We start from the raw sequence: 15,683 nt of genomic DNA, 5'->3' as shown, positions 1-15,683 counted from the left end.
TTAGCGCCTTCAAAATAAGAGCTCAAGGCATATACTGTATAACAGCGCATAACAGAAACTTAACATCACAAAGAGGAAAGCCCATGAAAATAGGTTACAAAAGTTATTTAATAAGAAGCCAAAAAGTGCAAAAACAATAATGTTTGTGTTGGAGGAGTTGTGAATTAGATACACCTGCAGTCTGCAGGTGTACCTAATGTTGTGACCCTGCAGTCATTCACAACTCCTCCAACACGAACATTATTGTTTTTGCACTTTTTGGCTTCTTATGAAATAACTTTTTTAAATAAATTCAATCTTGCACGTGGAAAGTTTAAGTGTGGGCTTTAGTTGATATAACAATTCTACGGCGGGGGTGCAGGAGGCGGATTACTACGAGCCTCAGCCAGTGCGTCTTTTGCAGCCGTTTTATGATCGCTCGGCACAAGAAATACGTTACACACATACAGTTGTTGACAAAATACACTGTACATTATACACCTCAGCTAACTAAACTATGGAAATGTATAATATAGTTCATATAGCAATACGGTCTCACTGCACAGCAGGCCAGCAGTTAGCCGAGTCCGGAATCCATGTTGAGGCACTGAGTGACGTGCCTCAACTGGAGAAGAAACGGTTCACCGCACCGTCTCTTCTCAGTATTTGAACGGCAAATGTGAAAATTCAGCGATTTTGAATAAAAATAATCTAAAACTGGTGAAGTTAAATGGAAAATAACTTTATAGTATAATCACTGGATACATATAACAATTTAATTAATTTTTTTTCTTTTTACATTTGTTTTCTTTCCATGATGGCAGGTGAGGCGGGGCCTCACCTGCCTCTAGTGACTGCACGTCACTGATATATATCTATATATATATATATATATATATATATATATATATATATATATATATATATATATATATATATATATATATATATATGTATGTGTATATATATATATATATATATATATATATATATATATATATATATATATATATGTATGTATATATATATATATATATATATATATATATATATATGTATGTATATATATATATATATATATATATATATATATATATATATATATATATATATATATGTATGTATATGTATGTATATATATATATATATGTATGTATGTATATATATATATATATATATATATATATATATATATATATATATATATATATATATATATATATACAATACACATATACATTTATTTGTATATTATATATATTTATATATATAATAAATATGTGTATGGAATATATATATATATATATATATATATATGTATGTATATATATATGTATGTATATATATATATATATATATATATATATATATATATATATATATATATATATATATATATATATATATATATACAATACACATATACATTTATTTGTATATTATATATATATATATATATATAATAAATATGTGTATGGAATATATATATATATATATATATATATATATATATATATATATATATATATATATATATGACGAGCAGGGAAACCTGTGAAACAGGCTTGTAGGGAGGATATGGCCTCTGTATTTTTTCCTGACCTAACGTATATATATTTATATATTTATTTATTAATTTAGTTACAATTTATTTATTTTACCACTGCATAGTTGTACGTAAAAAAAAAAATGTCAATACCCGGTACCTATGTTTGTAATCAGACTGACCTAAGCCTTGATACTTATTTTTGTGTTTCATATAATTTTACAAAATTTAGCGGGCCCTGGGGTCAAAAAGTTTAAGAACCCCTGATATAAACCACAAGGAAGCGTGGAAAAGCCAAAACTCCCATTAATGTTGTATCAGTCCAAAAACTCTCTGCTTGATAAAAGTATGTGCAAAAAACACATTTTGTATTTCTTATCTTTACTCATATTCCGCTTCCACCCTTTTTTCTTGTAGGTCAGCCATCCCTCTATGGCCTCTTCTTCTGTCTTCAGTCCTTCGATCAGCATCGACAGTCCGGTGTCAGGAACCCCCATCATCATGTGTCGCAGTCCCACAGGTCATTTTTGTGCCACGACGAGTCTAAATTGTTTCCATCCTATGAGTCATGTTTCTTTTTCTTTGTCTCCAGATGGGAAAAGTAAGACTTCACCGAGGTCCAGCTTGAAGTTCAAATTTGACAAAATGAGTCAATCATCCACCAACGTATGCCCTTTATTTATTGTCTTTTTAGTACCGAATATATATTTTATAGTGCATGGACAAAAGTAATGGGACACCTAGCTATTTCACCTAGCTATCCACAATGCAAAAACAGCCAAACTCGAAACAAGCTCACATTATCTTAAAATAACTTTCCTTACTTCAAGTAAAAACCTCTGCCAATTGGTTAAGCAACATTTGCTCGGCTCAAACGATTAAAACATCACCTATTTTTCTTCTGACTTTAAGAATATAATGAGTCCTAAAATAAGAAATAGGTCTCGGTTAAAGCAGGTTACTCTCTTCACATAGCTAGATTTAAGTAAAATGTCCTAAGATTAAGCCCAATGGTCCTTTTAAATTCATAAATTGAGATAAAATGTATTTTTATGAGGCTAGCAAAATAGTATTAAATATTCTAAATTTAGGATAATTTATTTTTATTATGAAGAAATCTGTGCTGGTAAACTTGCAAGTTGTTCTAATGTTATGCTTGTTTTAGGCAGAACTACAATGATTCCTAGGAATATGAAAAGGAGACCAATCTAAAAAGTTGACACCTTATTAATAATCAATTCATTCCTATTTTTTTTTTTACAATATGCTAAGGGCCAATTAAAAACGAGATCTGGGCCAAAATTTGTCATGATCCGTGGTCCGGATCATGTTTTGTGTTTTCTGTTTGTTTTGGACTCCTTCAGTTCCTGCTTGTTACCATGGCTACTTATGATTTTCACCTGTCTCTGGTGTTCAGGACGCTCACCTGTTTGTAATCAGAGACATTGTTTAAGCCTGCCTTTGCCAGTCACTCGTCCTGTTCTTTGTTTGTGTCACGCTTCTGTTACGTGAGTATTCCTATCTCTAGTCTATGCTAATTGTTAGCCCTTGCATCCAGTGCGATCGGCACTTTCTTGCTTCGTCTTGTTTTTCTGTTTTTGGTGCTTCGTTGATTTTCAAAGATTAAATCATGTTCCTACCTGCAAGTCCTGTCCGGAGTCGTCCGTTTGCATCCCGGGAGAACGAACCGCGCAGCAAGCTGCAACCAAACCGTAACAAAATTGGCTCCCAGGCGCTCCTCAATATTCATTTATTAATTTATTTATTCCTTAAAATAAATGTTGTAAATAGACATATTTATATTTTTTTATATGTGTGAGTTTGTTCCAAAATTTAGAAAGTCAGATACGGTAACCAGTTTTATTTTTCATTTAAGACAAATATTTTAGATGGAGGAATGATCATATTAGGTTTTCAATGTATTGGGAAATAAAAATTATTTCTGACAAAAAAAAACCTTAACAAGAATTGACGAGATATACGTTCTTAATTTTGTTTTTTTTACTCATATAAGATATTTTGTCTTTTTAGGACCAAAAATAAGAAATCGATGCTTAAAATTGAAATTTTTTATTTTCTCGAAATGAGTTTTTTGCAGTGCATGGCTTTTTGTCTGAATGTTGGTGACTGTTTGCAAACTTTACGCCGCCGCTTGCTGACTTTCGAAAGTGTTGTTAGCATTGTATCTGTCTATAATAAAAGGTAAAGAGAACAAGGGTCAACCAAAGTACAACATCGGTATAGAAGTAAAAACATGTGAAGTATACAATGTCAGCTGAAAGTATTTGTTACTAGCCAGTTTTAGCTACACTATACAACTCTACTCGCTAGCCATCCCACAACATATTTCTAAATTACAGTCAGTTGTTGAATAAGAAATATTTTAAGACACAAGGACATGGATGTAATTGCTGATTGTCACAAATTACAGATGAGGGTGAAACTAGTTATGTTTGCTAGCTAATAAGGATGTAACGGTATAAAAAAATACAGCGGTAATATACACTGTATATACTTTTCAAGTATATATATATATATATATATATATATATATATATATATATATATATATATAGATATATATATATAATATGTATATGTGTGTGTATGTATGTACTGTATGTGTGTATATACATATATAAATATATGTATATACACATATACATATACATACAGTATAAATACATACAGTATAAATACATATGTATATATAAATATATTTATACGTACAAATATACTGTATACATATATATACACACATACAGTATATATACATTTATATATATATACATATATATATATATATATATATACGGTATATATATATATATATATATATATATATACAAACTTTGTATATAGTCAAGTGCTCAATACCGGGGTAGAGCGGAACATATGTTTGGTCAGGAAAAAACAAAGGAGGCTATATCATCCCTACAAGCTTGTTTTGCAGGTTTCTCTGCTCTTCAGGGAATTTTATAATATTATATCATATATATATATATATATATATATATATATATATATATATATATATATATATATATATATAAAATAAAATCATCTGAAGAGCAGAGAAACCTGCAAAACAGGCTTGTAGGGATGAAATAGCCTCTGTGTTTTTTCCTGACCTAACATGTGTAGGGACAAAGTGGGACAAGACAGAAAAAAAAAATAGAAAATAAAAAAATTAAATATATGTATATATATATATATATATATATACAAGACAGGAAAAAAAAAAAATATATATATATATATATATATATATATATATATATTTTTTTTTTTTTTTTTTTTTTTTTTTCTGTCTTGTCCCACTTCGTCCCTACAATTTCCCATTCTGTCTTCCTTTTTTTCCCTTCTTTTTATCTTTTCCTGCTCCCATCCGGCTGCGCCGAACAGTAAAACAAACATTTAATAAAGTCAAATAATACAAATAAGGCAACAAGAAACCACACTTGTGTTGTGTAAAGTAAATATGAATAGTAGATATCGGCATCTACATCAACAAAATGATTAACAAGACAAATTTAAAAAAAATAATTTTTAAAAAGTTCCTTTTTTTAACTTGGGACATCCCCGTAGGCGTCAGCAGGCCAGTCCCGTAATTTGTGGACCCCTCAGTATTTTTGTCTATTTTCTGAGTAAAATCCCTTTTGAAAAGAGCATGTATGCTATGATAATTTACCAATGAAATGTAATGTTGACATACCTGTAACCAGTCTTCTCTCTTTCAGTCGGAGTAGCTGCATTGCAAGACTCTCGCATCAAGTCCGGATGGATCTGTGCAAAACACAATGTCAAAACAAAACGCGGAATCACCATGAAACCACTTTTCTACCGCTATGGGCGGGACTAAGAACGACACCACTACCCAAAGTAGCTGACAATACTGTGAAGTCTAAAGCGTAGAGAGAAAAGTGGATCTTTTTGACCATCTTTTGGCAGACAAAGTAGTCCATAGTCGGGTAAATTGTGACCTAACTGGGGCAATATTATTTATTAGCTGAATAGCAACATGAGGCTTTATAGGGACTTTTTGGCAGTGCAGTAAAGTACAGTACTGGTAACAAACAACCTGCAATTGGAAGTGGAGTCGTCCGTAGGATTTGAGTTTGCTGTGTCCTTTTGGGAACATTTTTGTATTTCAAACCTTTATGGTTACCTCGCTAGCTGCCGCACTACTGTATGAATGCTGCTGCTGGGATCCCGCGGACATAGCGTTTGTGTATTTGCCATGCACGGGGAAAACTACGTTGCAGTACACGCTACTCCTGCAGGGACATTTCAACTGTGTCTAATTTTAGCCAAAGCTGCTTCTTACTCTCACTATGTGATAGGAATGGAAATCTTCAACAGCCGCATTTCTTAAAAAGAGACATTTCACTTCAGTACGGTAAACATTTCACACGCTGATACCTCCCGTCGTGGCTTGCTAGCTGTGTTTGTGTGTAATTAAGCTTTTTTTTGTTGTTGTTGTTGTTGTTACCGTTTCCTCTAACAACTTGATGACTTGAAAAGGCTGATTGATCCTTTAGAAAAACAGTTCTGGTAAAAACAAAATTTTTTGTTGTTTGAAGTCGCTTATGTGCACAAGAAGAGTAGTTTGAAATATTTCACCTTCAGAATAAAAAAGATCTCCACCTATATCGCCGACGTGACCAAACACTTTCTTCGAAAGCGGGTTCATTTTCTATTTTTCTGCCAGTGATCATCGTTTTGGATGGAAGGGAAGCCGGGGACAGAAATAATGTAGAGACACGCTTGAAAAATGGCATTGTCGTTATGTTTGCAGCAGCCTGAATGCCTCGCAGCCTTTTCACTTTTAATAAACTTAATTTATTATTTTTGTTGGCATTGTATAAAAGGAAAAAAACAACAACTGAAAGGTACTTAGGTAAATTAGGTTAAGAAATATATGAATTTCAAAGCCGTCTAAATATGTAAATGTATATTTCGTTATGTATTGTGCTGCTGGAAATTTATTCGACAAATAAAATGTTGTATTTTGTGTCAGTTTTGCAGTTCTCGTTTTTCTTTGTCCTTTTTTACATAAAAATGTGTGAGATGGATGCATCATTTTTGTCACTCATGTATGCGGGTACGTCCTATTAAAATTAGAATACATTTGAAAAGTTAATTATAACGGATAAACCACAGAAACCTCGACAATTGAATAATAATGTTTATCCATCCATCCATTTCCTACCGCTTGTCCCTCTCACTGTATCTAAATTAACTTTTCAAATGTATTCTAATTTTAATAGGACGTACCCTATTAAATGGATGGATGGATAAACATTATTATTCAATTGTCGAGGTTTCTGTGGTTTATCCGTTATAGAGTGCTCAATACCAAGGTAGAGCGGAATATACGTTAGGTCAGGAAAAAACACAGAGGCTATTTCATCCCTACAAGTCTGTTTCGCAGGTTTCCCTGCTCTTCAGGGGATTTTATTTGAAAATATTTTATTTTCTAGGCTATTTCATCCCTACAGGCCTGTTTCGCAGGTTTCCCTGCTCATTCCGGGGATTTTATTTAAAGATATTTTATTTGAAAATAAAATCCACTAAAGAGCAGGGAAACCTGCGAAACAGGCTTGTAGGGATAAAATAGCCTCTGTGTTTTTTCCTGACCTAACGTAATTATCCAGTTGCATAGATACACTACACACGGTGAAAAGTTTAAATTAATCTATTTTCACCATATTTTTGATGAATATAGTTTAAAGCTAATAAAAAGCCCAAATTCCATCTAAAATGTAATTAATAATGATAAACGTCATTGACACTAATGCCTCTTTTTATTATTCAACATTTTTGTTTGTTTATTTGTAATCAAATAAACCATGCAAAACACATAATCATCTAAAATACACAAATGTTTGTTGTTGTTTTTTATAATGTAGATGATGTTGAAATATTTCAAGGAATTATTGAGAAGGACTAATGTATAAACTTAAAATATTTAATATACGATATGTTTGTGGCTATTCCCGCCAAATAGTAAATATTTCTATAGTCATTGAACGCATCATTTGTTGTAAAACCAACTCTTTTTTACCTATTGTTACCCATTTTTGTACAAACCCCAAAACCAGTGAAGTTGGCACGTTGTGTAAAACGTAAATAAAAACAGAATCCAAATGATTTGCCAATACGTTTCAACCTATATTCAATTGAATAGACTGCAAAGACAAGATACTTAACGTTCGAATTGGAAAACCGTGTTATTTTTTGCAAATATTAGCTCATTTGGAATTTGATGCCTGCAACATGTTTCAAAAAAGCTGGCACAAGTGGCAAAAAAAACTGAGGAATGCTCATCAAACACTTTGGAACATCCCACAGGTGAACAGGCTAATCGGGAACCGGTGGGTGCCATGATTGGGTATAAAAGCAGCTTCCTTGAAATGCTCAGTCATTCACAAACAAAGATGGGGTGAGGGTCACCACATTGTGAACAAATCCGTGAGCAAATTGTCGAACAGTTTTAAGAACAACATTTCTCAAGAAGTTATTGCAAGGAATTTAGGGATTTCACCATCTACGGTCCGTAATATCATCAAAAAGTTCAGAGAATCTGGAGAAATCACTGCACGTAACATTGAATGCCCGTGACTTTGGATCCCTCAGGCGGTACTGCGTCAAAAACCGACATCAGTGTGTAAAGGATATCACCACATGGGCTCAGGAACACTCCAGAAAACCACTGTCAGTAACTACAGTTCGCTGAAATTGGTAGGTCAAAACGGTCAGAGAAGCATGTATAACATAAACAGTGGGATTTATAACAATTAGGAAGGTTTATGTCATGTTTGGTCTCCTACAGAAAATATATTAAAACAAAACATTTATTTTTTTCTTCATCTTTTTTCACACATCTCTGAAAAAGGTCCAGTGAGCCACCAGGGTGGCGCTAAACAGTCGCGTGCTGCTGACCCCCGAATTAGAAGAAACTTAAAAACAAAGTATAGTCATAATATAAAACGTTTTTTTAATGTAAGTATGGATCCATGAAATAAGGTGTGGGGTTCCACAAGGCTCAATTTTAGGTCCCGTGTGTTTTCTTCTTTTTTTCCTTTGCATTTAAAGTGCTACTGTATATAAATACAGTTGGATTGATAATTTGAGTACATTATTTATTGGTAGATTTTCTTTAAAGGCCTACTGAAATGCGATTTTCATATTTAAACGGGGATAGCAGGTCCATTCTATGTGTCATACTTGATCATTTCGCGATATTGCCATATTTTTGCTGAAAGGATTTAGTAGAGAACATCGACGATAAAGTTTGCAACTTTTGGTCGCTGATAAAAAAAGCCTTGCCTGTACCGGAAGTAGCAGACGAGTAGCGTTACGTCACAGGTTGTGGAGCTCCTCACATCTGCACATTGTTTACAATCATGGCCACCAGCAGCGAGAGAGATTCGGACCGAGAAAGCGACGATTTCCCCATTAATTTGAGCGAGGATGAAAGATTTGTGGATGAGGAAAGTGAGAGTGAAGGACTAGAGGGCAGTGGGAGCGATTCAGATAGGGAAGATCCTGTGAGAGGCGGGTGGGACCTGATATTCAGCTGGGAATGACTAAAACAGTAAATAAACACAAGACATATATATATACTCTATTAGCCACAACACAACCAGGCTTATATTTAATATGCCACAAATTAATCCCGCATAACAAACACCTCCCCCCTCCCGTCCATATAACCCGCCAATACAACTCAAACACATGCCCAACACACTCAATCCCACAGCCCAAAGTACCGTTCACCTCCCCAAAGTTCATACAGCACATATATTTCCCCAAAGTCCCCAAAGTTACGTACGTGACATGCACATAGCGGCACTTACGTACGGGCAAGCGATCAAATGTTTGGAAGCCGCAGCTGCATGCGTACTCACGGTACCGCGTCTGCGCATCCAACTCAAAGTCCTCCTGGTAAGAGTCTCTGTTGTCCCAGTTCTCCACAGGCCAATGGTAAAGCTTGACTGTCATCTTCCGGGAATGTAAACAATGAAACACCGGCTGTGTTTGTGTTGCTGCAGTCGGCCGCAATACACCGCTTCCCACCTACAGCTTTCTTCTTTGCTGTCTCCATTGTTCATTGAACAAATTTCAAAAGATTCACCAACACAGATGTCCAGAATACTGTGGAATTTTGCGATGAAAACAGACGACTTAATAGCTGGCCACCATGCTGTCCCAAAATGTCCTCTACAATCCGTGACGTCACGCGCTCACGTTATCATACCGAGGCGTTTTCAGCAGGATATTTCACGCGAAATTTAAAATTGCACTTTAGTAAGCTAACGTATTGGCATGTGTTGCAATGTTAAGATTTCATCATTGATATATAAACTATCTGACTGCGTAGTCGGTAGTAGTGGGTTTCAGTAGGCCTTTAAACAAAGCAGTTCATGTTTACACTCGCAGAAAGGTAAGTAATATAGGTTTAAGTTCACAAACCATCTATGCATTCATCCATACACCCAGTGCTGGAGTCTACCCCAGCTGACTTCTGGCATCAGTACAAAACGAAGTGCTGGGTTTGGGATTCACTCAAATGAACACCACACCTCAAACAGACTTTTCCCTCTTCCTACTCCATCCATCCATGTTTTGACCCCTTATTCAGTGCCACAAGTGAGCTGAAGCCTATCCCAGCTGATTTTGAAAGTACACTGCAAGCTAGCTACCGAAAGATCCACCTCACAGCAAATCGGATGTGTGTTACATTTAATATGCTTGTTATATAGTAAATGTTTATAGCTTTGTAATATCAATATATTTGAGTACCATTAAAACAAAACAAAAATACATTATTAATGCATTTGTGCATACTAATTGCACAATCAATCAAACAATATTTATATAGCACTTTTCATGCACAGGCAGGTGGCAACACCAAGTGCTTTACAGAAAAAAAGAAAGAAGAGATGATGAAACATAAAATATATGTCCATCCATCCATCCATTTCCTACCGCTTGTCCCTTTTGGGGTCTTGGGGGGTGCTAAAGGCTACATACATAAATACATAAATTAATTAATAAAAACATAATGTTACGAGAATAATCGTAGTGATAATTGCAAAGAATTCAATAAAAAATAACACAATCAAAATAAAGATAACAAATATAATAAAGAATAAAAGAAGCTTTTTTAATTTTTATAAATCTTTATTTATAATATGCAACATTTACATACAGGCAAATAAATAATAATAATCAAAACAAGTACAGAAACGGTACAAAAACAGTACAAAACAGCGCCAGAGGGTTGTAAACTCAATAAAGCAACTAAAAAAAAATGCAAAATAACTATGTAACAAAGTGTAAAGCCAAAGGCTCACACAAGTTCCATAAATAATCCAAATTTGGAGCACAGCATCATAGTTTTCACAGCTTTTTGGTTGTTAGAGGTAGAAAGTAGAGATGTCCGATAATATCGGCTTATCGGCCGATAAATGCTTTAAAATGTAATATTGGAAATTATCGGTATCGTTTTTTTTATTATCGGTAAACACCGGCCGAGTCATACCAAAGACTATTAAAATGGGACCCATTACCTCCCTGCTTGGCACTCAGCATCAAGGGTTGGAATTGGGGGTTAAGTCACCAAAAATGATTCCCGGGCACGGCACCGCTGCTGCCCACTGCTCCCCTCACCTCCCAGGGGGTGAACAAGGGGATGGGTCAAATGCAGAGGACAAATTTCATCACACCTAGTGTGTGTGTGACAATCATTGGTACTTTTACTTTACTTTATGCTTTCTGCGCTCACTATGTTCACTGCTCGCTGTACATATCCTACGAAGTCAGACCTACACTGTTTCAATGTCCATTTCTCAGATGATATAATGGTTGATGACTGAAGTGCTGATATCAACCCCCTCCACAACCTACCTCCCGGATTGTACATAATGTAAATAATTCAATGTATGTACTCTGATGATTAAATTGTGGGATGACTGTATTATGCTGATAGTATATATTTATACCATGAATTGATTAACGTGGACCCCGACTTAAACAAGTTGAAAAACTTATTTGGGTGTTACCATTTAGTGGTCAATTGTACGGAATATGTACTGTACTGCATACTTGCCAACCTTGAGACCTCCGATTTCGGGAGGTGGGGGGGGGGGGGGGGGGGGGGGGAGGAGTATATTTACAGCTAGAATTCACCAAGTCAAGTATTTCATATAAATACTTGACTTTTAGTGAATTCTAGCTATATATATATATATATATATATATATATATATATATATATATATATATATATATATCCATCCATCCATTTTCTACCGCTTATTCCCTTTTGGGGTCGCGGGGGGCGCTGGAGCCTATATCAGCTACAATCGGGCGGAATGCGGGGTACACCCTGGACAAGTCGCCACCTCATCGCAGGGCCAACACAGATAGACGGACAACATTCACACTCACATTCACACACTAGGGCCAATTTAGTGTTGCCAATCAACTTATCCCCAGGTGCATGTCTTTGGAAGTGGGAGGAAGCCGGAGTATCCGGAGGGAACCCACGCAGTCACGGGGAGAACATGCAAACTCCACACAGAAAGATCCCGAGCCCGGGATTGAACCCAAGACTACTCAGGACCTTCGTATTGTGAGGCAGATGCACTAACCCCTCTTCCACCGTGCTGCCCCATATATATATATATATATATATATATATATATATATATATATATATATATATATATATATATATATATATGTATATATACAGGTAAAAGCCAGTAAATTAGAATATTTTGAAAAACTTGATTTATTTCAGTAATTGCATTCAAAAGGTGTAACTTGTACATTATATTTATTCATTGCACACAGACTGATGCATTCAAATGTTTATTTCATTTAATTTTGATGATTTGAAGTGGCAACAAATGAAAATCCAAAATTCCGTGTGTCACAAAATTAGAATATTACTTAAGGCTAATACAAAAAAGGGATTTTTAGAAATGTTGGCCAACTGAAAAGTATGAAAATGAAAAATATGAGCATGTACAATACTCAATACTTGGTTGGAGCTCCTTTTGCCTCAATTACTGCGTTAATGCGGCGTGGCATGGAGTCGATGAGTTTCTGGCACTGCTCAGGTGTTATGAGAGCCCAGGTTGCTCTGATAGTGGCCTTCAACTCTTCTGCGTTTTTGGGTCCGGCATTCTGCATCTTCCTTTTCACAATACCCCACAGATTTTCTATGGGGCTAAGGTCAGGGGAGTTGGCGGGCCAATTTAGAACAGAAATACCATGGTCCGTAAACCAGGCACGGGTAGATTTTGCGCTGTGTACAGGCGCCAAGTCCTGTTGGAACTTGAAATCTCCATCTCCATAGAGCAGGTCAGCAGCAGGAAGCATGAAGTGCTCTAAAACTTGCTGGTAGACGGCTGCGTTGACCCTGGATCTCAGGAAACAGAGTGGACCGACACCAGCAGATGACATGGCACCCCAAACCATCACTGATGGTGGAAACTTTACACTAGACTTCAGGCAACGTGGATCCTGTGCCTCTCCTGTCTTCCTCCAGACTCTGGGACCTCGATTTCCAAAGGAAATGCAAAATTTGCTTTCGTCAGAAAACATGACTTTGGACCACTCAGCAGCAGTCCAGCTCTTTTTTTCCTTAGCCCAGGTGAGACGCTTTTCGCGCTGTTTCTTGGTCAACAGTGGCTTGACACGAGGTATGCGGCAGTTGAAACCCATGTCTTTCAAGCGTCTCTTGGTGGTGGATCTTGAAGCACTGACTCCAGCAGCTGTCCACTCCTTCTGAATCTCCCCTACATTTTTGAATGGGTTTTTTTTCACAATCTTGACCAGGGCGCGGTGATCCCTATCGCTCACTTTTTCTGACCACAGTTTTTCCTTCCCTTTGCCTCTCCATTAATGTGTTTGGACACAGAGCTCTGAGAACAGCCAGCCTCTTCAGCAATAACCTTTTGTGTCTTTCCCTCCTTGTGCAATGTGTCGATGGTTGCCTTTTGGACAGCTGTCAAATCTGAAGTCTTCCCCATGTTTGTGTAGGCTTCAGAACTGGACTGAGAGACCATTTAAAGCCCTTTGCAGGTGTTTTGAGTTAATCGGCTGATTAGTTTGTGGCACAAGGTGTCTTCAAAATTTAACCCTTACACAATATTCTAATTTTGTGACACACAGAATTTTGGATTTTCATTTGTTGCCACTTCAAATCATCAAAATTAAATGAAATAAACATTTGAATGCATCAGTCTGTGTGCAATGAATAAATATAATGTACAAGTTACACCTTTTGAATGCAATTACTGAAATAAATCAAGTTTTTCAAAATATTCTAATTTACTGGCTTTTACCTGTGTATATATATTTATTTATTTTATTATATATATATATATATATATATATATATATATATATATATATATATATATATATATATATATATATATATATATATATAAAAGAAATACTTGAATTTCAGTGTTCATTTACTTACACATATACACACACATAACACTCATCTACTCATTGTTGAGTTAAGGGTTGAATTGTCCATCCTTGTTCTATTCTCTGTCACTATTCTTCTAACCATGCTGAACACCCTCTCTGATGATGCATTCTGCTTCGTCTCCTTGTTGTGTGCGCAGTTGTGCACTGCACTCTCTAAAAGCTGTAGATGTTATTGTCATATATGCATGTACAGTAGATGGCAGTATTGTCCTGTTTAAGAGTGTCACAACATTGCTGTTTACGGCAGACAAACTGCTTTACGGTAGACGAAAACGTGACTGCTGTTGTTGTGTGTTGTTACCGCGCTGGGAGGACGTTAATGAAACTGCCTAACAATAAACCCACATAAGAAACTAAGAACTCGCCCTCGATCATTCTACTGTTATAACGTGATTGGGCAGGCACGCTGTTTATATTGTGGGAAAGCGGACGTGAAAACAGGCTGTCGACACGTCACTCAGGTCCGCCTGAATTCCGGGAGATTTTCGGGAGAAAATTTGTCCTGGGAGATTTTCGGGAGAGGCGCTGAATTTCGGGAGTCTTCCGGAAAATCCGGGAGGGTTGGCAAGTATGCTGTACTGTGCAATCTACTAATAAAAGTTTCAATCAATCAAAAAGCCAATAGTATAATTAATGAGGTTGCAAAGGTAAAAAAAAGTTCATACTGTGTAAATCCAAATAGCACATCTTAAAAGAGGGGTATAACACAGTGGTTCTTAACCTTGTTAGAGGTACCGAACTCAACCAGTTTCATATGCGCATTCACCGAACCCTTCTTTAGTGAAAAATAAAATGTGTTTTTTTTTCAAATTCAAGACAAAGTTGTATGTTTTTGGTTACACTTTAGTATGGGGAACAAATTCTAAGTAACAAAGACTTAATTTAGAGTTATTTGGTTAGGGTTAGGGTTAGGGTTAGGGCCAGGGTTAGAGGGTTAGGGTTATAATAAGGCCATGGCATTAATAAGTACTTAATAATGACTAGTTAATAGCCAATATGTTACTAATGTGCATGTTAATAAGCAACTTATTAATGGTGAATATGTTCCCCATATCAAAGTGTTACCATGTTTTTTTACTGGTGCACAAAATGAACCGTGCATGAACATCACCTTGTTCAAAGAACAAAACCAACACAGTGCATAAACTCACAACAAATTACACACCTGCAAATCAGTCTGACTTCTGCTGTTGCCATATCCGTAATACACCGATAGGGAGAAGTTTTTATTTACACGATGAGTCGGGTGTGTCTTGACCTCTGCCGAACCTCTGAGGCCGACTCACCTAACCCCTAGGGTTCGATCGAACCCAGGTTAAGAACCACTGGTTTAACAACATAAGCCTGATTAAAAAGGTGTGTCTACTCTTTACCTTTTTTTTTAATTTTTATTTTATTTTTTTTTTAAATATCAACGTTCTCTGCGGTCCTAAAGTGATTTTTTATTCATACGCCAATCCTGTTTTCAAGATGTAAAAATGTAGCAAATAAAGTTTATATAGGCTGCTGTCGAAATATTCATTTACCATCGATAGGCATTGAACCGGTTTACAGTACTTTGGTAACAAAGTGTGGCGTGTCTGGTTCGGGTGGGAGCAACGCACTTGAAATAGTTCACTTTAAACTCCGCCCAGCT

At 35.8% G+C, this 15,683-nt stretch overlaps 1 protein-coding gene across 14 annotated transcripts in view; it reads left to right on the top strand.

Annotated features, from left to right (window-relative positions):
- The window catches only part of rap1gap2a (RAP1 GTPase activating protein 2a), a 293,355-nt gene extending 286,816 nt beyond the window's left edge, over window positions 1–6,539 (top strand). For all 14 annotated transcript variants that reach the window (XM_061925637.1, XM_061925638.1, XM_061925636.1 and 11 more), the window contains 3 exons: window positions 1,943–2,045; window positions 2,118–2,191; window positions 5,266–6,539. In XM_061925637.1, the coding sequence (XP_061781621.1) occupies window positions 1,943–2,045; window positions 2,118–2,191; window positions 5,266–5,274 (186 nt within the window). In that variant the 3' untranslated portion in view covers window positions 5,275–6,539. The remainder of the gene's footprint in view (window positions 1–1,942; window positions 2,046–2,117; window positions 2,192–5,265) is intronic.
- The last annotated feature ends 9,144 nt before the right edge of the window (window positions 6,540–15,683 follow it).

The sequence above is a fragment of the Nerophis lumbriciformis genome, linkage group LG30, assembly GCF_033978685.3.
Source record: "Nerophis lumbriciformis linkage group LG30, RoL_Nlum_v2.1, whole genome shotgun sequence".
Taxonomy (NCBI): Eukaryota; Metazoa; Chordata; class Actinopteri; order Syngnathiformes; family Syngnathidae; genus Nerophis; species Nerophis lumbriciformis.
This window is presented reverse-complemented; position numbering and strand designations above follow the sequence as displayed.